Source organism: Marmota monax, unplaced genomic scaffold (assembly GCF_021218885.2).
Source record: "Marmota monax isolate L192 unplaced genomic scaffold, Marmota_monax_Labrador192_F-V1.1 WCK01_AAM20220418_F8-fsc00003, whole genome shotgun sequence".
NCBI lineage: Eukaryota > Metazoa > Chordata > Mammalia > Rodentia > Sciuridae > Marmota > Marmota monax.
The window spans coordinates 3781183-3804901 of NW_026694084.1; the positions used below are offsets into that span (position 1 = coordinate 3781183).

General features: G+C 33.6%; 1 protein-coding gene across 3 annotated transcripts in view; it reads right to left on the bottom strand.

Moving 5' to 3' along the window:
- Virma (vir like m6A methyltransferase associated) overlaps positions 1–23719 on the bottom strand; it is a 65429-nt gene that overhangs the window by 27182 nt on the left and 14528 nt on the right. Inside the window, exons 3-11 of one of the 3 annotated variants that reach the window (XM_046464758.2) lie at positions 21681–21767; positions 20098–20146; positions 18067–18235; positions 14857–14979; positions 13619–13891; positions 10592–11732; positions 5500–5988; positions 4030–4184; positions 1699–1781 (exon numbers count right to left, since the gene is read on the bottom strand). In XM_046464758.2, coding sequence (XP_046320714.1) covers positions 1699–1781; positions 4030–4184; positions 5500–5988; positions 10592–11732; positions 13619–13891; positions 14857–14979; positions 18067–18235; positions 20098–20146; positions 21681–21767 — 2569 coding nt within the window. The remainder of the gene's footprint in view (positions 1–1698; positions 1782–4029; positions 4185–5499; positions 5989–10591; positions 11733–13618; positions 13892–14856; positions 14980–18066; positions 18236–20097; positions 20147–21680; positions 21768–23719) is intronic. The other 2 variants (XM_058585622.1, XM_046464760.2) reach the window with 2 other exon arrangements.

Below are 23719 nucleotides of genomic sequence, written 5' to 3' on the forward strand. Positions count from 1 at the left end.
GCGCCATCACACCCAGTTTGGATCTACTGTTTTCAGAATTTGGGATAAGAATTATGTAGGATAACAGCAATTAATAGGATAAGAATTTACATAAAACTCAAAACTTTTAATTATAACATATAATACAAATTTCTAAAACTAAATTTATTACTAGTTAAATACTTTTACTAAAGCTATTTAATATTTATTGGACATCCTGTTAATTCACTCTGCCATGCACAAGTACTCTGATTACATGACCATCTAAATTTATAGGACATTAATTATATTTCTGCTAAATAAAAAACAACACAATTAAAAACTGTATACGTCATTTGAAGCAAGAGTTAAGAACATAAAAAGACCTATGATGGCACCACAGGATTTAAAAGTATTCTTAGAAAAGAGTGAAAAGAAAAGAGTAGAGATATTAATCTGAAACAGATAAATAAGACTGTGCTCTTAGGTCAGAATGGAAACAAAATGGATGATATATATAATATCTATTAATTGCTATTATCCTAAGTTGTTCTAAAAACAGTAGATCCAAACTGGGATTGTGTGCTTGTGTTTAAATATATATATTTCATGTACACATATATATATTCACACACATATATATCTCATGTGTATATAGTCTTAATTAATACACTGCAATTTCAAGACCAAAATGGTTTACACGTATCCTCCCCCCGACACACACCACATCTGCTAAATGAAAAAGGAGAAAACTCAAAGTCCATATTGCCTATCAGCTTAAAATCATTATGTATCTTTTAGTGCTTTTATCCTTCCTTCCTATGTTACACATTGATTAACTAAGGAGCCAAGAAAAAAAGAAAAAAAAAAAATCCAAGACTAAGAATGCCATGAATATTACATTACAAATTGTTTTTAAATTACATTATTATTATAGATTTTAAGAATTCAGCTTTTATGAATTATTTTAATTATAGACATGACTATCCCAAATTAGCAACAGAAATAGTACCCACTGCATTGAACCTGGCCTATCAATTTCCACTTAAGTATTTTATTTTAATTTGTTCTAATTAGTTATACACGACAGCAGGATGTATTTCAACTCATTGTACACAAATGGAGCACAACATTTCATTTCTCTGGTTGTACTCCATGCAGAGTCACACCATTCAAACAATCATACATGTACATAGGGTAATAATGTCTGTCTCATTCCACCATCTTTCCCCTGTCCTACCCCTTCTATCTCCTCACTCCCCACTGCCCAAATCCAAAGTTCCTTCACTCTCCCCTTGCCTTACCCCCATTATGGATTAGCATCCACTTATCAGAGAAGACATTCGGCCTTTGGTTTTTTGGGATTTCCACCTAACTATTTTGAATGAAATTCTTTTTCAGTAATTAAAGTTTAACTGAAATAGTTATATGCTACATTACCACAGCATTTAACTTTAAAACACTTTAGTAAATGTTATCAAAATGGCAAGTGGTATCTCCCAATTCATACGAAAAATTAGGACAAAACCTGGTAGCAGAAAGCAATACAGTACACAGGGTTATGTGCATGGGTATTAATGTACCCACACAATTATCTATAACCATATACCAATTTACCTACAAAATCGAATAAATCAATGAAGAATACAATTTCTATATTACCTACACAAGCGATTTATGCTTTATTACTACATACTATCACAAAATTCCAGAAAATCAAAACACAAAAGTTTTACTTACCTGTTTAACATATTCAATTAGGTTTGGGATGCAGTTAATTTCAAATCTAAGGTTTTTCAGAGGTTCAAGCCACTTGCCAAGTTCTTAAAAACAAAAAGAATAATCTATAATTTTTAAAAATAAAAGACTATTTCATAACAAAGGAAGTAAGGTATTTTTCCTCAAGGAAAAACATTATCAAAACTGAACTGATTTCAATATCTAAATTGAATATGGGAATAAATTTGTGTCTAATTGTTTAAACAGTTTTAAAATTAAATAAAAATATAGCCCTACTATATATTGGTTCAAAAAGAAGTAGTTGACTACTCTTAGTTTGTTTTCTGAAGACTTAAATGTAAATGCTTCAACAGTCTACCTAATTAAAATGAATAGTTTGCAATTTACAACATTAAAAAAGATTTATAAAACTGCTTTTAAATTAATAACAATACAGGTGTATTTACCTACCCTTGCTGCTGCCAAAAACATATAAACAAAATATATTTATTTCCCATAGGATCAACCCCATGAGAAGATATTTTGTTGAGTACCTCCTCCCTCAACACAGAATTTTAATGTTGTCAATTTCTTAATTTGCCTTTAAAAAATTAATCACTATCACCACAAAATAACGGCAACAAACTCTGATTATCAAACACAAGTGAAATACGCCATTTACAGCAACCAAACTAAAAACTCTCCAAGAAGTTAAACCTTAATACCTATACCCTATATCCAAAAATATTTTTAGGAAAAGCATTCTAGTGTAAAAAGTGATATACCAGTTTCAAACTGATTATAGACATGATTAAAGGAAAATAGTGTCACATCTCTCTTTGGATCTATACTCCTTCAACTATGCACCACTTAAATATTTTGCCCATGCATTTTAAAATTAAGTTTTATATACAGAATATATAGCTCAAATAAAAGATATAAAGAATAAAATACTAAAAAGACATATCCATGTACCCATCACCAAGAAAATATCATCATTAAAGGTATTGTATGGGCTGGGGATGTGGCTCAAGTGGTAGCGCGCTGGCCTGGCATGCGTGCGGCCCGGGTTCGATCCTCAACACCACATACAAACAAAGATGTTGTGTCCGCCAAAAACTAAAAAATAAATACTTAAAAAAAAAAAAAAAAAAAGGTATTGTATGCCTTCTTTTATAAGAGCATACTTCAGGAAAAAATAATCTACTTCACTATGGGAAGTTGAGTTGATACCCAAGTTTTAACTGGAGATATCTCACATAAGATTTAGGATTAAAAATAAAAGAAGACCTGGGCACAGTGGTGCACAACTGTAATCCCAGCAGCTGAGAGGCTGACAGGAGGATCCGAGTTCAAAGCCAGCTTCAGCAAAAGCAAGGCACTAAGCAACTCAGTGAGACCCTGTCTCTAAATAAAATACAAATAGGGCTGGGGATGTGGCTAAGTGGTCGAGTGCCCCCAAGTTCAATCCCAGGTACCAAAAAAATTAAAAATAAGAGGCTACATGCCATTTTACAGCATTTTTACAATATTTACTCAATGTTATCAAAATTTCTACTTGATAATGTCTAGAAAGCCATGAAACAAAAAAATAATTTAAAAATTGTGATTAGCTAACTGACATGTTTTTAAGACTGCCCACATAAGGTTTGCAAAATCTTCACTCAATACACATTGGTATACTTTAAAAAAAAGCTCATATTCATTATTCTTCATTTTTGAGGATAACATAAATAAGTTAATCCATAAGTAGATTTCTTTTTTTTTTTTTGTGGTGCTGGGGATTGAACCAGCATATGAGGGCTTGTACATGTGAGGCAAGCACTCTACCAACTGAGCTATATCCCCAGCTCAACAAGTAGACTTTAAGTTATATTTAGAACAGTGTTTTACTTAGAAATAAATATATATAAGAAAATATATGCACAGGCAAAGCTATACCAAAAACTAAATTTTTGAGTTCTTTTTTAACCTATCTTTTGTTGTGTGTGTTACTGGGGATCGAACCCAGGGCCTCACACGTGCTAGGCAAGCACTCTACCACTGAGTCACATCCACAGACCTTAAGCTATCTTTTCTATTTTGATTAGAAACTTTAACCAACCACCAACTTTAATAACTTTTGAGAAAAAGGCACTTTTAAACCTTTTCATTTATATATAAAAACAAATCGAACCTTCAAGTTTTATAAAGATTGTTCTATAAACCATCTTCACAAAAGGTCATTTCAAGAAGTTAAAAACAGTATTTCTATGTGTATTATCAAAACATGATAAAGCATTAATTTATAGATATTCTAAGGTTTTTCCCTTTATGTATTATAAATGGTTAAAATAACTTCAGGTACCATACCTTGCAATTTAGCATTATTTTCATCTGCTTTACAAAGCTTCAAGAGAGATGCTGCATGTTGTTCTAGCATTTGAACATCACTGGAAGACTGAACCACCACCAAAATAAGTATGCATGCATAATTATAAGCTACTGACTTCTTAGACTTGGAATCACTGAAACAAAATAACGTTTTTAAGTATGGGATACAAAAACAATTTTTTAGGAATAAATTTTAAACATTATTTTCTATTTGGGTTTAAAGAGACTAAGGAAATTTACAATGAAACATAACTAACTTCTTAAAGATAAGAAATCATATTTTACAGTTCACATCCAGTTTACCTGAAAACACTACTTAACAATACAGTCGTCCCTCAGTATCCATGTAGTACTGGTTCCAGGACCCCCTGTGGATACCAAAATCGGTGGAGATAAAAGTCCCTTATGTAAAATGGCTTAGTATTTCCATATAATCTACACATATCCTCCCATATACTGTAAATCATTTCTAGATTACTTATAAAACTTAATACAAAGTAAAGGTCATGTAAATAGTTATTATACTATATTGTTTAGGAAATAATGACAAGAAAATAAAAGCCCATGCATATTCAATATAGACACAATTATATTTCCTGAATATTTTCAATTCAAGGTTGGTCAAATCCCCAGAAGCAGAACACACAGATAAGGAGGGCCGACTGTATATAAAAATAAAAGCAAACAAATTACAATAGAAAGTAAAGTACTCCTAAGACATAAAAACAGAATAATAATGAAATATTAACAAGTATATTTCATTAACAATGAAATATTAGGACTATACTTCATTGATCTCTTTTAAATTCTTTGTCCAATCTGAATAAACAGAAACAAATGTGATCACCTGACATTATCACTCAGTCTTCCATTACAAAACCATTAAGACATAGCTAGGCATAGAAGCCACTGTGGTTTGCCTTTAACAGGCTCCAAAGAAGAGTTGTCACTCAAGAAGTCACCAAGTCCACATTGTGAAGGCAGTTATCAAGATGTTACTGCACTGGAAGAGGGCATGTCTCTCTTCTCATGCACTACAAACTCTCTGCCCTAGTGGGCAGTCTCTTTAAAATCATTCATTCTCAATTCCCCCCACCTAATCAAAGCAATTCTGAAACCAGAGCACTACAAATGACTTAGAAGGCAAGATCGAAAGACAACAAGAGTGCTCACTAGGTATCCCTGGGATTCCCCTCTGCACATATCAACAGTGTTACTACAATTACAATCTTTGTCATGACCATAGAGCAAATGAAAGACACTATCAGAAGGTCCATTGCTTTGGAGCCACATATTATATTTTAGATATATTTCTGTCATTCTTATTCTTAATTAACAAGGTATGCATTATGTCAAAAAAATAATTTTTCATTCAAAGAAACACATTTTTCAAAGAAACTAGCCCATTAATGATCTAACTGAAAATTTAAGGAGTAAGTAGAAAATTACCCCAAAGCTTCTTTGGAATAGTACTCCATTAGAGTAATGAGACTTTGGAGATTTTTCTCAAGACTGAAAACGTGGCCAACAGCTGATCTTCCCACAGGATTAAAAGTAATCAAATAAAGATTGTGAAGGGTTCCCAAGAGATCTGAATGGTCAGTTTCTTCACTGGCTGTACAACGTTGAAAATGGCTGAAGAGTTCTGTTATACATTGCAACGTCTGAGTTGAGTCCTGTAGCCACAAAGCAAATGCATCATCAACACCATCAGACTGGAGACCTTCCTCTTCATCTTGATCATAAAGGTGACACAGAGCTCGGATTAACAAATTTGTTGCTTCATATTCTGACATAAAAAAAAGAAGACCCTTTTGTGACTGTGCAAGAAACTTTAAAACATCTTTTGTAGCTTGTAGCACACCAGGGTGGGCACTTGTTACTGGAATTGACAGAAGCAAGGTAACCAACTCCAAGAAGTGATGACTGTGAAGATACCTGTGGAAAAGTTAATGGATATATTGTCAAATAAATGCAAAACATTCTTCATTTATTCAACATTCACAAAACAGGGCAAGAGTAAAAAAATTTAATGGCTTTAATTCCTTATCCTCAGAAATATGCTGCTTTAACTAAAAACCACAAAAATAATGATAATGTGATAATCAAGTCTTCTCTCCATTGGGCCAAATAAAAATTAAAGTTCTCTGAGGCTTCCTCCTAGTACACACTCAGTGAATCTTCAATAAATAAATGTGGAAGAGTTTTTTTCTCCAGTGTTAACCTTCACTCTAAATTCTAGACCTTTTTTTTGAACCACCAATCAAATGTACATTTTTCACCATGGTCCTACTCTATCTGAAGCATATCAATATGTGAACTAGTGTACACAGGGAAAAGATACCACATGTAATGTAGAAATATAGTAAACATATTTACCAGAGACCTAAGTATCTCTAGGGGGAAAAAACCTTTCAAATCATCATTTTTAGCATTTGAATAGTTAATACTACCACATATAGATAACACTCTTATCAAATCGAAGTATACATAATTTTAGGGGGAAAGTCTGAAATTTACCCAATACTCCAAAACAGACAAATGCCACTGACAATTTCTTTTGAGCATCAGGTTCCTTATCTGTATGAATTTCCTTCCTTACTTATAGGCCCTACCAGGCTTAAACTCTTCTAAAATCAACCTTTTCAAAATAAAACTTAAAAATGATTTTAAAACATTTTTAAAGGCATTTTTTTCCCAAAAATTAAAAAATGGGGGGAGGGATCTAACAAAACATCTCTTGGTTACAAAAGAAGATTTGATTAATGTTAAGTTTGTAATTCCGAGTCACAAAAAAATTGCTAATTTTTTGAATGCTAAAATTATTTGAAAGTCTGACTCTACATTTTTAGTTACTGCAAATGGTGACAGAACAGTTTCTGTAAACAACTGTAACAAGTAGATTAAAGACCAGAATTTGGGGGCTGGAGTTGTGGCTCAGTTATAGAGCACTTGCCTAGAATGCGTGAGGCACTGGGTTCGATCTCCAGCACCACATAAAAATAAACAAATAAATAAAAGTATTTTATGGTCCCTCTACAACAGGAAGGAAGGAAGGAAGGAAGGAAGGAAGGAAGGAAGGAAGGAAGGAAGGAAGGAAGGAAGGAAACCAGAATTTAGTGGGTTGGGGCACAGCTCAGTGGTAAAGCATTTGTGTAGCATGCACGAGGCCCTGGGTTCAATTCCCCTGTACAGCAAAAAAAAAAAAAAAAACCAAAGACCAGAATTTATTTTGCTGGGTTCAACCCTCAGCACCACATAAAAATATACAAATAAAATAAAGGGGTGTGTGTGTGTGTGTGTAAGCTAAAATTGATTCTTCAATTCTGTTATTGCTCAGGCTTCTATGATATTATATTTCTATCATGGTTTTTGTGACGATATATATCATGATCAATAATTTGTTAAATATCATGTTGCTGGTAATAATAAACACCACCCAGCTGACTGATTACCACAAACTCAAATAGAACTCTGAAGAAGACAAAACCCCAGAATTATTCTAAGCGTATATCTTTAACTATCTTAAGGACCATTCAGAAATAGTTAACACAGCAGGACTCAGACTACTCATCCTTAGAAAAACCTGCTTTTGAGGATGGCCCTTTCCAGCACATAGAAACTTGAATTCTGAACAGATCCTATGCCGTCAAACTGTTAAGAACCGCTTACTGTGTTTATTTATGCAACAATATGATTTAAGCTGAATACCTGCTTTCCTTCTGAGGATCTAGAATTCTAGTACATGGTAGCTACCATGAATGACTACATGGCTATCTCACAACAAAAAGCCTGGATGCTAATTAGCTTGATGTAATCATTCCACACTGTGTACATATATCTAACCACTACATTATACCTCATTAACATATACAACACATACAATAATTTGTCAATTAAAAATTATATTTCTTTAAAAGCCTGGACAACATTTCACATTTGTTGTCACACCTGTTGTTGAGGGAATTAAGCAGGCCCTTTGTGACTCTTATTGTGTCACCTTATTCCTAGACAAATTGTGTTTCGGATCCTTTGCTGAATACAACTACATGCTAAGTTCTAGGAGTCCTCCTAAAAAATCCTCGGGTTGATCTTGGGGACACCAAAAAAGTGTCAACTTCCCAAGGTTGTTAAAGCGTTGTTATCACTTCAAACTAATCCCTCCAAAATTCAATTATCCACCTTTAAAAATTCAGTCTTCCTCTTAATTTGCCAGTTTATATCAATGAAAGCACAGTTCCTTTAACTAGAGTTAACTAAGGTCTCCTTAACTAGAGACCTCAAAATTGTTAGCTACTTCCCACTTTCTCTTTTGTCTACAAGATCCCAATGCTAAGTCCTAGTCATTGTTCTGTTTATATATAAATTTTTTTTCAGTTGTAGATGGACACAATACCTTTATTTTATTTATTTTTATGTGGTGCTGAGGATCAAACCCAGTGCTTCACATGTTAGGCAAGTGCTCTACTACTGAGCTACAGCCCCAGTCCCACAACTCTTGATAATAAGCATAATATTTGTCCTTTCATTCCTGGTAAGTGCCACTATATTAGTCCTAGTACTTAATACCTAATATTTAGAATCTTCAGACTAGTTTATTTACCGAATAACTCTAAATTCTCTTCGACTGCAATATATCTGGAAACATAAAAATTTAGAACACTACTTTAATCAAATCTGCTACTCCAAAATATTCAAATCTTCCCATTTCTAAAAATACAATTCAAATTCCTTAGCACAGCATTCAAAGCCTTAGTCTTCTCTAGTTTGATATGAAAACATATCTCCTCCAGGTATAAGGAAAATAACATTTAATAAGCAGTTAATTACTAGTTTCTCTTCTGTGACTGAAAGCAGCACCTATATTTCCTACCCTCAGTCACCCTCAATGCATGACTTCACATCTTATTTCATTAAAACTGAAGTTATTAATAAGTGCCACAATTCCTTTATTATCTCAAACACTACAAATGTAACTATATTTGCATTCTCAAAAGGCTTCCTTTCTCCTCTCTAAAATTAAACACCCATATCTGTACTCTTTGACTTTGCCTCCTACCAAAACTTGCATTAGCAATTAACATCTCCTACTCCTGTATCAAATTATATCTCCCTCTTTCCTAACTTTAAACGTCACTCTTCTCAGTCTACAAATATGTTCTCCAACTCCTAAAAAACTACAAATCTTCCTTTTTGACCCCAGAATCCCTTTCTGGCTGCTGTCTCTCATTTCTTAACTTTCCCTCTTAGCCAAGGTCCTCAAAACAGTAACCTAGACTGCTTTCACATCCTCATTTCACAGTAACTCTTCACACTTCCTCTCCCACTACTACATTAAGCTGATTTTGCCCAAGTTCCAATTGCAATCTATATTGTAATATTTATTACATGATTTCCTGTCCTTATTTTCTGAAATCCTCCACTGAATTTGACACAACATACATTTCACTGTTTCCCAAAACTACCTTCTTCCTCAGTTTTCAGGGCAACATTCTTTCCTAGTTCTCATTTTACCTTTTTATTCCTTCTACATATCCTCCCTAAACTCCTACCCTGCATACTACTGCTCCCCAAGGTTGCATCACTGACCTTCTCCCACTATTCAGTCTGTGGGCTAACAATACCCAGTCTTAAGTATTCACTTCGGGCCTCTCTACCTTTCTTTCTCAGAGCTTTCTCTAAAGCCAATAAGTTTAAAAACACCTCCTTTCCTGTCTTTTCTCTTCTCCCTTACCTTATTTTTCTCATACATTTGTTTCCTAGGATAACCTCTCAAACAAAGAACCTGCATCCAAGACTTTGACACAACTTATGCTTTGAGGGAACTCAAAAGGACAAGCTCTTATGGCTTCAGCTAAACCCAGGAATGGATAGGTACAGATTTCAAAGTGGACAGGGATCCCTTTCCTGGTAGTGAACTTTGCCCCAAATCAAGACAATAACTAATCCCAGAAATAATAAAGTATAATAAAAATGCCATTTTTATGTTGGTTAGAAATTTATTTATAAGCAAAATGCCAAAAAAGTAAGCCTCAAAAGTTAAAACAAAATACCCATTGTTGGAGGCTGGTGCTAACAATGGTAAAATTGTATCAACTAGAGGTAAGTAGAGAGGTACATGGCACAAACAGTTATAGAACCCTGAAGATGTCTTCAACCAGGACTAAAAAATTAAGTTAGCAAAATAAAATTTTAACTTTAATTAGAATATAAGTGTATTAGAGTAATAGGGAACAAAGGGTTTCACAGAAAAGGTCTCTCCTTCCTACATTATGTCTTTCTAGCATCTTCCCAGAAGCAACTCAGTAGTTCCTCATTTATTTTTCCTCATAGACGTGCTTATACAATATCACTGTTAATTATGTACTATCTTTCACTTATGTTCCTAAGTCTGCTCTAAGTACTAACACAACATATTTCAGTTCAGTATTGAATATCTACTTTGATATATATACCTACGAAAAGATATTCTAAAAATTGCTACATAAAATTGCCTTCAATGATTTGTCAAACGTATTTCCCCAAAACAATTATATCTCACCTAAAGAGAACAGGGTATGGATCATCTCTCTCTGGAGGTCCAGTAATCCGTGCCATCGTTGGGAAAGACTTAACAGGAGGTTGGATCATTGTATGAGGTGCCGTTTCCATTAGATGAAAAACTTCTTCTAGGAGGTTAATTAGCTTTTCTATTTCCCCTTCGCTTATATTTGAGGATTCCAAAAGATCCATGTCCATAGAAGTTTCTACCTCATTTTCATATTCTGGGTTTGTTCTCTCAAGTCCAGCATCTGTGTCATGATCAGTTTCACTGTGGTTAGGAACAGATGAAGTCTTCTCTGCTAAATGGTCACCAAGTCTTTTAATCTCTGACAAGATTTCATAGAAATGGCATTTTTGAAGAATAGCTGAACCAGCAGTGACAACCCGCACAGTCTGATCTAAAAGTATAAGCTCTAGAAGTTTCTGATAGCCACTTTTTTCATTCTGCCTACCTCTTAAAAAAACTTCCATTCCTTCTGTCATACTAATGACACTGTCCAAAGCTTTAAAAGCATTTAACTTAAGAGAAGATGAAACATGATCAGCAAAGAGGAGCTCAAATAACACACTGATCACTCCAGCTTGCAGCAGTCCCGTGACTCCTTGAGCCCCACATTCTGCTAGTGAAGACACTAATTTAGTCCCAGCTTTCAGCTGCCGGACATTTAAGGCAATGGGTTGGCGAAAGGCTACTTGTAAATTTAAAGCTTGCATTGTCCAGTCTACCAACTGACCAAGGCAGTCTTGTTTTGTGTTTTTCAATTGCAAATAGCTTAATCCTTTTATTATCAAACTTGGAATTTCTTCTAAAGCTGTTACCCATTTTGCACCTCTGTCTTCCCGATACAAATCTAACAGTTCAGTTAACTTAACTGAGGCTTCTATTGCCCCAGAGTTTTCTTTATCTGGGCCTTGATCCTTCATTCTACTGATTTCAATTTCAAAAGTAGTCTTGTACGGACAGCTGAAGTATAACAGCGGTACTAACTCCCTGTCATATGGATCATATGTCATAGGAGGAACAGAAGCTAAGTCTTCAGCAGTGTACTCGACATCAAAGTTTGGATACTTAAATGTTTCACGTTCCAAGTCAGCAATTCCATCTTCATCACTGGAAATTTGTTCATAACCATCATCACCTGAAAATTAGTTTACATAATATGTAAGTATCACATCTTTGCTGTTTAATGCATAAATTTTGGCAGATCAAAAAAAGTTTATAGTATGGCAAACAACAAGAATTCATAATTTGCTGAACAAAACCAAATTCTGCACCCACTCTTAACAACTGCCAAATTTCATAATTTCTAGTAGTATAAAGCAAACTCCCCTATTATAAATGTTCAGTTTTAAAATAAACTCTGTAACAGATAACTTTGCCTCAAAGAAATAAAATTAGAGGGGCTGGGGTTGTGGCTCAGCGGTAGCGTACTCGCCTAGCATGCATGAAGCACTGGGTTCGATCCTCAGCACCACATAAAAATAAAGACAATAAAGTCCATCAACAACTAAAAAAAATTTTTTTAAATAAAATAAATAAAAAATAAAATTAGAAATACCTCAGGAGAGACAAAATTAAGCTTGCCTTCTTGAGAGATTACTTTAAGATGAAAAAAGCAAACAGTACACAAACGTTATTAAAGATAAATACATTTAATACCATAATCATAAGGTTAAATTAAATGTTTTCAGATGAATATTAGTTTTTTATATTTAATCTTCCTGAATGTTTACTTTTCTATATTTGTCTGTCACACAGTTTGCTAGGTCTATGTCATATTGTTATGGAAAATTTATTCATTTAAAATATTCAGCTTTGCCAAAATAAAGCTTTCTTATCATGGCAAGTGCAGCTTTTTCCTCTAAGTCAAATAAAACAAAACTAAAAACAGAAAACTTGTTGGTTTTAATTTCTAACTCTACTATTGCCTGGCTATGGTAAATGGAAATGAGCAATAATGGCTCAAGAAAGAAAACATTTCCAGAGAATTTCTCCTGCCAACTTTGGCATTCCTTTGCTTAAAACCTTATTAATACATGCTATCTGAAAAGATAAAGGCCTATTAGGGGTCTTGCTCTAAGAATAAGCCAAATATCTCATATTAAAAATTAACTAGCCTCATTCTTTCACCTCCTCTGCCAAATTGTTCAGATTAAGAAAAGTACTGGTTGAAATTTATTTGCCAATAAATGTAAAAATATTATTTGATAATCTGGGAATGAGGGAAACTAAGAAAAGCATCACTCAATAATCAAATTACATGTGTATTTTGTAAAAAGGTCTATGATTCTGAAATGACCCTCACCCTTATTACTGTAGGAAAAAGTCACAGCAGATTATCTGTCATTTTGCACAACTGTATTAACATTACATATAACATTTACAGGACAAATTAAGAGTCAATTAACTCAAATATCTCTCATTTTTGGCTTTCAAAGGAAAAAGAAAACCTAACTAAAGAACTGAATCATTTTGCCATATGTCCTTGAGTAACTGAAATCTCAATTACACCTAAATTTAATTCACCCCTAAATTTCAATTCACCCCTCAATTCATCCCTACATTTCTAAAAATAATGTAGTATTTTGTTAAAATGTCTATGTGCCAAACATCTTTAAGAATTCCATCCAGTTTACAACACCACTCCTTACTCTGAAAGCAGCTGTCAAATCCTAACTATCATGTATTTACTACATGACACTGTTTCCCTGGCCAGAGCTGATGGCATCAAGGAGCAACTCATATCATAGCAAGCCAAACAGAATCTCTTTGCCAGGAAATTGGAAATGTGACTGACAAAGGTAAGCAGTTTAGACTGGTTAAACAGAGATTAAAGCTGTCAACAGTTAATTGACAGAGAATAAAGTAGACATAAAAATGATGAAAATTTCATTTATAGTTCTATCTTGGGGCTCAGATACCTAACATTTGGGTTTCTTGAAACCCACATATCTTTGCTATAAATCTTCATGCACTACTTAAAAAGACATATAGTTTCAAGTACATAAAATCAAAAAGTCCCACCTTCACCTTCTTCATCCTCTTCACCTTCTTCTTCTTCATCTTCTTCTTCCTCCTCAGGGATACTATCTACTGTATGTCGATCATCCTCATCCTCATCCTCTTCTTCCTCTACATCCACATCATCTTCATCATCTTCTCCTTCTTCTTGTTGTTCCTCTTCTACTTCTCCTTCATCAGAATATTGACCTTCCTGAGGAACAGAATTTCGATCAGGAGAAATGGGCTCAAAGTAATCTTCTCTATGGGGAGCATCCTCTTCCTTGTCACCAGACACTGGAAAAAAAAAAAAAAAAGATTTAAGACAGATTAATAGTTTAAATAACATGAGGCACTGGATACCACAACTACTCAATGACATTTGGGATGATTTAGTTCAAAAAAATCCTTTTTTAAAAAGTGGAAGAATTGGGTTGGGGTTGTGACTCAGTGGTAGAGCACTCACCTAGCATGCACAAGGCACTGGGTTCGATCCTCAGCACCACATAAATGTAAAACAAAGATATTGTATCCACATAAATTTTTTTAAAAAGTGGCAGAATTACTTGCTTTTAAAAGATACTAAGAGTCTGGGGAAAGTGGCTGGCTCAGGGTTTGACAGAGGGAAGACAAATAAATACCGTATTAATAAGAAAAAAAGAGTATACATTGTGCTGGGCATGGTGGCACACACCTATAATCCCAGCAACTCAGGAGGCCAAAATAAGAGGATCATAATAAGTTCAAGGCCAGCCTCAGCAACTTAGTGAGACCCTGTCTCAAAATAAAAAATCAAAAGGGCCGGGTGTGTGGCTCAGTAGTTAAGTACCGGTGGGTTCAATCTCCAGTATTTGGTGGGGGACGGGGGACGACGACACATTGTACAATATCATAAAGTGAGAATTAATAAAGTTTACTATTTTATATTCATATGCTAATCCTTTTCTTTTTATCCTTTAGGTAACTTTATAGATTTTTATCTCTTCTGATACACACTACTTATTTTTAATTGGTACTTATCTGTACATACATTACAGCACATTATCACTTTATTTTCAAAGGAATACTGGTATAGCTTCAAATGAATTAACTTTTTTTTTTTTTTTTAACAAATTCATATGCCAACAGAAAAACACAATACTGAGCAGGATGAAAGAAAGGGAGAGAATTATCAAGGTCAGCATATAATTTCTTTCATTTAATTATAAAGCATTAATTAACTCTAAATGGAGACTTCTTCTTAGTACTGATTTTATTCATACCTGGCAAAGGCATAGGATCATCTTCATCATCATCAGGTGGAGGAGGTCCTGGAGGAGTTCTTGGTCCCCTTGGCTGTGGTCTTGGAGGGCTTCCATTAAACTGATCTTCTTTCTCACCATCAGCTAAGGTTTTATTGGATAGAGAAAGACACCTTCAAATTATTAAAGTATAGTGAAATGAAAGCATGAAAAATGTTTTTCATCATTCATATTTTTCCTCTTCAGAATTTATTGATATTAACTTTTTCTTCATGCAATCTTAACAAGAATTTTGCTAATTAATTTATATTGGTAATATTAGAATTTCCAACTTCCCATATTCCAAAATACAATACATATACTCTTGGGCATAATCCCAGAAAAATGAATAACTATAGTTATAACTACTATTTTAATGCAGGAAAATGTACACAAATGTTGAACTTCATTTGTAATAGCTGAAAATTAGAATCTACTCTCAAATGTCCTTAAATGGTGAAAAATTAAATAAACTGTGGTATGGGCTGGAGTATAGATCAGTAATAAAGCATGTGCTTAGGGCAAGACCTGGGTTCAAACCCCAGCACCCTAAAAAAAAAACTGAAGGGTAAAATAAAAACAAATTTAAAAAAAATGAAAAAGGGAGAGGACAAAAAAAACTACTATATCCATACTATGTAACACTAATCAGTTGAAAAAATAGAACAAACTATCAATATCAATATGTGCAATCAAGTGGACAATTCTTAAGGAAATTATGCTGAATAGAGTTAATCTTAGGGCTCTGGGTATAGCTCAGTGAGCATGTGCTCAGCATAAGCAAAGCCCTAAATTCAACCCCCAATATTGAAAAAAAAAATTCAACTCAAAAAGATACTGTATGATCCCATTTATGGAACATTTGTGACTATAATTACAGATATGAAAAACAGATCAGTTGGGGGCTGGGGTGGTGGCTCAGTGGTAGAGCGCTTGACTAGCATGTGTGAGGCACTGGGTTCGATCCTCAGCACCATGTAAAAATAAAATATATTGTGTTCACCCACAACTAAAAAATAAATGAAAAAAATAAATATTTATTAAAAAAAAACAGATCAGTTGTTGCCAAAGTTTAAAAATGGGAAGATGGGCTCAATCATTAAAGAGCCGTCACAAGGACATCTTATGATGGTGGTAAAGGAGTGTCTTGATTCTGGTGGTGATCATACAAAGCTTGCTACATGACATAAAATTGCAGAGCGGGGGACACACAAACACAGTCTAAATGATAAAGTCTGAACAAGCTCTACAGGTTGCAGCAATGCCAATTTTCTAGTTTTGATAGTATACTATGATTATAAAAGGTGTTAACATTAGGTGAGGCTAAAGAATATACAGGAGTTCCCATACATTTCTTTGCAACCTCCTATGAGTCTATAATTATTTCAATGTAAAAAATTTAAAACATATATTTACATATATATATATATATATATATATACATATTTACATTTATATATATATATATTTAGTTGGATGAAAAAAGTTCTAGCATTCTATTGTATAGTACTACAGATGATGATAATGTACTATATATACTTTTTAAAACTAGAAGAAAGGATTTTGAATTTTCTCATCTTAAAAAAGTGATAAGCATTTGATAGAATGTTTGAACATTCGAACATCACATAATACACACATGTATCAAAACATCTCATAGTACCTCATATATATATAATTTGTATGCATCAATTTTTAAAAATTAAAAAATTTGAATTGAAATTTTTCCAGGTGCAGTAGTGCACACCTGTAATCCCAGCAACTTGGGAGGCTAAGGCAGGAAGATCACAAATTCAAGGCCAGCCTCACTCAGCAACTTAGCAAGACCCTCAGCAACTCAAAATAAAAAATAAAAAGGACTGGGATATAGCTCGATGATAAAGCACAGTACCAAAAAATAAAAATAAAATAGGTTTTAAAATAAAATATATGAGCTTATGTGTTACATTTTTAAAATGTCAGTAAATAATAAAATTTTAGAGTTGCCACTATATATATAAGACACTATGGTAAGGCTTTTAAAGACATAATTATAAGTGAACATATTTTCTGTCCAGAAGGAGTTCACAATCTGGTAAAAAAAAAAAAAAAAAAAAAAGAGGAGCATAGAAGAGTAAAGGATTAAAAGAAAAAGTAGAGGGGAAGACAGGAGGAAAGGGGGGGATTCATGAACTGAAATCAATTTCCATGCATGTATGAGATTGTTGGGATGAACCCAACTACTACATATAACCATAAAGCTCTGATTTAAAAAAACTAAGAATGAAAGAAAAAGTAAAAGATTAACTGTGCATAGCAGGTAAGATATAAGAGATATAATAAGTACAATGTGCGACCACCATGAGAGAAAAATAGCTCGCACCACACTATTATATCAGCTTAAAGACAAAGACTATTTTAATTGAGCTTATAAAACACTAATTTTAAAGCAAAAAATTTTCCCATGGCCTCAATTATAATTTCAAAATGTATTCCTGAATTTCATTTCAACTCCATATAGTAATTAATATCAAAGTAAGCAGAAAAGACACTGTGATACATGAGTCCTGCTGCCTAACAAAAGTGTACTGAAGTTCTTATTTTTCTTTCCAGTTAATGATTCTTAAAAGGGGGGAAATCTGCATTAGTTATTAAGATTAATCTATTCAAACAAACTTATACTGCACTCCTGAAAAAAAATTCCATTAATGTAAGGATTTCAGGAATACACAGCAAATTTCCTAACTATTCTTTAATTCTTGTAGAGGTAGTTTTGTTGGAAAAAAAAAGAAAAAGAAAAGAAGAGTTACTAGATTGCACTATCACTGACATTTTAAATGGAACATCCTTCCAACAACTTTAAAAGCTTATAAGTAGAGGAAAAAAAATAAGAACTTTAAGGGCTACAACTGTAGCTCAGTGACAGAGCACTTGCCTAGCATGTGTAAGGCACTGGGTTCAATTTTTAGCACCACATAAAAATAAACAAATCAAATAAAGACATGCTGTCCATCTAAAAACTACAAAAAAAGAAAAAGAAAAAAAAAGAACTTTAACATTAAAATAAATTCTTACAGTAAAGAACAGGAGACGGGCATCTTGCCAAGTCTTAGGCAAGGATCAAGGCACTTCTGTCTTGATCAAGACACTCTTTGAATTAGCTTTTCTTACTGTAACAGACATGTTCAATGGCAAGTGAATTTAAATTCTCACCATGTTTTGGATTCCTTTTCAAACTTGGCTGTGGCTGGGGTGGTGGTGGAGGTGGAGGTGGAGGTGGAGGAGAGTCTCTGTCATGACTTATCACTCTATCCACTGATCCATATATTGCCAGAGTCAGACAATTATACCAGCCCCTTAACACCAGACCATCAGTATTCACCTGATTGAGGGGATAGGAGAAATAATTCAAATTGATGTTTTAATATGCCAGAAGTAAACTGAAATCAAATTACTTTAAGGTTCAACTAAAGACCCTACAATATGCTAAAGATGCAAAATTTCATATTAGCAAAATTCACCCAGAGGCAGTTTTTATGTAGCACTCTAGGGTTTCTATATCTAAACCTATCCTAAGACTATACATTTCCAGTCCTATACATTTTGTTAGACATATTCAAAAGGATAACCAGACTCTCAACAAAGAGCAATGAAAATAAAATTAAGTGGGAATTATTGCTAACAAATTAAACCAATAGCTACAGGGGCCACAGAGATACATTTTTTTGTGTGCTTCCTCTCAAAAATAAAGTCCATGCAAATGTACAGCATTCTTCTTAAATGCCCAAATTATATCCAGAGGTATATTGTATGTGCCCACATTGTACTTAAAAAGTATGGCTATCCAGAGACATTAAACAAATTGTTTTTAAAAAGAAAATTTCTCCTAAGATCAGACTTTACCAATGCCATTAACTTTTCAATCTTTCCTTATAAAACAAAATTAGCAACTTTGCTTTTCAGAGCTTATCTACATTAACTGCTAGATGATCACAGTAAATATGAGAGGTGGTCAAAACAAACATTATCATTTCTTTTTAACAAATGAAAATGAGAGTGTTGAAAGAATCTTCATTAGAAATCAAAACCCCTCGCTGGGCACAGTGGCGCACACTTGTAATCCCAGCAGCTCAGGAGGCTAAGGCAGGAGGATCACAAGTTCAAAGCCAGTCTCAGCAACTTAGCAAGGCCCTAAGCAACTCAGCAAGCCCCTGTCTCAAAATGAAATATAAAAAGGGTTGGGGATGTGGTTTTCAGTGGGTTCTATCCCTGGTGCTAAAAAAAGAAACCAAAACTCTTGGCTTATGAATTTTCTTTCAACCCCACCATAATGGGTAAAATGAAATAATAAGTATCACTGAAGCCCCTTCTGAAGGCAAATAATGAAGAAAAAAATTATTATTCTCCTTAGTAAATTATACAGAAAACTGGGGAAAGGCTCAAAGACTATACCCAGGGATTGATAGCAACTCTAAACAGAAATCCCATTTAAAGGAAGATAAACACATAAGGAAGATAATTTTTAATCTAAACGTAATTTTTAATCTACCCATTCCTCCAAAATCAAACAGTAAGTTGAGGAGTCCCTTAGTAAATCACTATTATTTTTGCATTTAACTTCCATTAGATGCTTCTAGAATGGCATTTGGCATGTAAAGAAACAAGACGTACTTCTAGTACATAAGGAAGAAAAACGAAGAATGTATTTTTTAAAAAAGACCTTATTTAAGGTTCAATATGTCTATTAACTTATCTGTTTGTATCTGCTGAACCTGCCCATCTAAATAAAAGAAAAGGCAACTAAAAAAACATTAAAAAACAAGAAACGGGGAGGGTTGGGGTTGTGGCTCAGTGGTAGAGCCCTTGCCTCGCATGTGAGAGGCACTAGGTTCAATCCTCAGCACCACATAAATAAATAGTTGTGCCTAACTACAACTAAAAAATAAATATTAAAAAAAAAAGAAGAAGAAGAAGAAGAAAAAAAAGGCACAAATGCTGGCCTCTTCAGACTCAAATATAAAATTAAGGGGAGAAAGACTCTTAGACTCTTTAGGTAGAGAAGGACATTGTAATGTTCTTGCTCCATTTTAAAACAACTTCAGAATACAAAAGGACACACACAAGAAATGACATTGTACAGCACTAGAACCAAATTCTGTATCACTGATTTATTTCAATCAAAAACTGTGAATGAAAATGAGAACAAACAGCAGTAACAAGGTGAAAACTGACTTCCACAATTACCTTTGAATTGGGTCTAAAGATGATAGATGTATTCTCATCATATTCCAGGCTGCCAAAAGAGTAGAAATAAATATACAGATTCAAATACTGAACATCACAGACCATGAAGAAATCTTTCCAAATTTGACTATCTGAATATAACCAAATAATATATTTTTGTTTGGATTCAATAAACCACAAAATTTATTTGCTGCCCCAAAAACTTCATCAAGAAAAAGTATAAATCATATTTCCATGGACTGGTTTAATTGACTTTGGGTATTTTTACAAGTACTCAAGGTGACTGTAACGTACAGCTAAAGTAGATAACTGCTCCATTACAGTCTTTTAAAAAAACGTATACTAGGAAGAAAAATTTTAATCACTCTATGGCTGGGGGCAGTTCAGTGTAGAATGCACGCTTAACATACATAAAGCCACCAGTTCAATTTCCAGAACCAAAAAGAAAGCAAACAATCTTTTCTTATCAATTAAGTACTGACATAAAAACATCCTACTTTATGAAAAAATAGCTATTTAGATTATCTTGATTCCCTGTCGTTTAAAAATAGGTCAGGCAGGGGCTGGAATTGTGGTTCAACACCACATCAAAAAAAAGTAAATAAATGAAATACAGATATTGTGTCCATCTACAACTAAATATATAAATAAATATTATAAATATATATATATATATTTTTTTTTTTAAATAGGTCAGGCAGAGAATAGATAGGTAGTAGGGTGCTTGCCTAACATGCACAATGACCTAGGTTCAATCTCTAGCAATACGATAAAAAAGAGAATCGAGGAAAAAAAGGTTAAATTATCAACTTCATAATAAATGAAAAGGAGCAATTAAAAAAAAATGAGGTGGAAGAAGCTTCTAATTGCAGAGAGGAAGAGAAAATTTTCCATTTTTAAACTGCCTTAATTTTTTTTTTTACTTTATTGATCTTTAAAAGTGAGTTCTAAATAAACCCACTCAATGATCAATTTGATTGCAGACATGTTAACAACCATTACTAATAATATCTAGCATGTATTAAATAATCCCAAAAGTCTCATTTTCCAAAATGTTACTACAGAATTTCAAATTGTGCAGTAGTGTGACATAAAAGACGCCCTCAAAATAATAGCTCTCATTTGCTATTTAATTTCTTTAAAGCAATCTTTCTGGGCTGGGATTGTTGCTCATTGGTAGAGTGCTTGCCTAGCAATGTGTGAGGTACTGGGTTCGATTCTCAGCACTGCATATAAATAAACAAAATAAAGTCCATTGACAACTAAAAAAATTTTTTTTAAAAAAAGCAATCTTTCCCAAATTAGATGACTAACAAATCATGATAGTAGCATGTGTATAAGAAATGCATGTACAAGTAAAAAGTAAACAAAAGGTGGCTAATGTTTCACACATATAAAATTTTATTCTGTCAACTCAGCATCTTCTTAGAAATTTGACATTTCCTTTGTATTATCAATCAATAAAAATTAATCCTAGAATGCAGGTCTACCACCAGAAAAGGGCTTTTATCCCATCTAAAGAATGAAAACATTTTGCTTATTAACTCCTGAGTTCCTGATGAAATTACCTAGCAGGTACATACCTTCCCAACCTATCAAAAACTGGGGCACTTGGTTTGCTTACATTGTTGAAGAATAAGTCTAACTGAAATGTATGCGGAGATGTCTCCCTGTGAATGAAAAAAAGGTACAAATATCAGCCTTTCTAACAATTAGTTCTATATTAAAATAAAAATATATCAAGTACAAAGTTAAGAGCAATCCTAGAATTAGGACATAATATCCTAAGGTTTAAGTAACAAAAGTACACAGTTAACTATGGTATTTAATGAAATCTATTCATATTCAATTCAAGTAACCAACTGTTTACTTTATTATTAAAAATAGTCTGGGTGTAGTGGCGCATACCTGTAATCCCAGTGACCTGGCAAGAGGACCACAAATTCAAGGCTAGCCTTAGGAACTTAACAAGACCCTGTCTCAATGTTGCTCGATGGTAAAGTGCCACTGGGTTTAATTCCAATAAATAAAGAAATATTAAAGATAAAATTTTAATCATCAAAATCCAGATTATTTGAATCATTTTTCATTTGCTACTTGGTAATTACCTTAAATATTTCAAGTTTTAATGTGTTTAAAGATAATTATTGTGACATCTAGTGTTCTGTTTATCAGCAAAAAGAATCATAAAGCCTAAATTAAAATTTGTATAGTAACAATTTTCCAATTTTGAGTTTTCTCTTTTTTGGTAGATTTTATAGTTAAGATTAAATCCTCTTTAATTTGTATTAGACTAAAATCTTCTTATACTTAATGTAAAAGATACTATATCATAGCACCTTGACTGAAATTCCTTAGGCTCAACTAAAATTTTGATTTTAAATATCACATGCTTTATTGTTCATTTGCATAAAAAAGTACTACAAAAATGATTCCTTCATGAACTTCTGATAGAAGTACAAACAGGTACAATCATTCTGAAAGGCAATGTGGCAATAAAATTCAGAAATCTGAAAAAAAAATTCTTATCATTTGACATAATCTAGAATATTTCTATGAAAATACTGATATCAATCAAAGACTTTTTTCAAAAGCATGTTAAACATGCTATTACCTATAATTTCAAAACTAAAAATCATCTAATGGTCCCATTATCAAAGGACTGTCAAATCAATTATAGCATAGTCATTCATTATAGACGATGCAGCTATTATAAATCATATATTCAAATAATACTTAACACTATAAAAGTACTCATATAATATAAAACAAACAAAAATACAAAAAAGGATAGAGTCAAAGTAACAGCATACATTTACTTTACTTGAATTCAACCACTATGTGTCTAGCAACTCTACTGTCTTCCTCCTATATTTCCTCTTTATACTAGACCATGGCCTCCAATGTCTTAAGAAAAAACTTTTGAGCTCCCAAAGGCTCAGGTCTTAGTCACTGAAAAACAATGTAAAGAATCAAATATGGAAGACGGTTGTGGTGGCACAGGCCTATAATCCCAGCTACGTTGGAAACCTGAGGCAGGAGAATCACAAGTTGCAGACCAGCCAGCCTTAGAAACTTAACAAGACTCTGTCTCAAGACTCTGGGAGTATAGCTCAGTAGTAGAGTAGGGTTTAATCCCCAATACCAAAAAAAAACAAGAGAACACTTGGAATGTAGCCTTTGAGTTACCTCTTTAAAAGACCCCTGTTCTGCTGATATAAAAGATATAGTATATAGCCTTTGGGACAGGAGTCCTTGTGTTCTTCTTTGCTAGCAAAGCAATAAACCTTCTTTTTCTTTTTTCTCAAAACTGTGTCCTCATTATTGGATTGGCATCGGGGACAAAGACTGAGCTTTCAGCAACACTATTAAGGTCAAAATGTATTCCATAGTATGGCTAGACCATGAAATGGCATCTAGCCACAGCTAACTACTAGCAGACATGTAACTGTGGTGTAAACACCAGAAGGCAGTGTGGTTAGAAACCAGCAGTGGTAGATATGGGTAAGAAGTCCACTTGGATGTGCCATCATGCATAGGACAGGAAGATGCCACATAGTTGGGATAGGCATAAAGGTGTCAATGTATCTGCCCTAGGTAAGAATCCAGGCTGTGAGCCAGG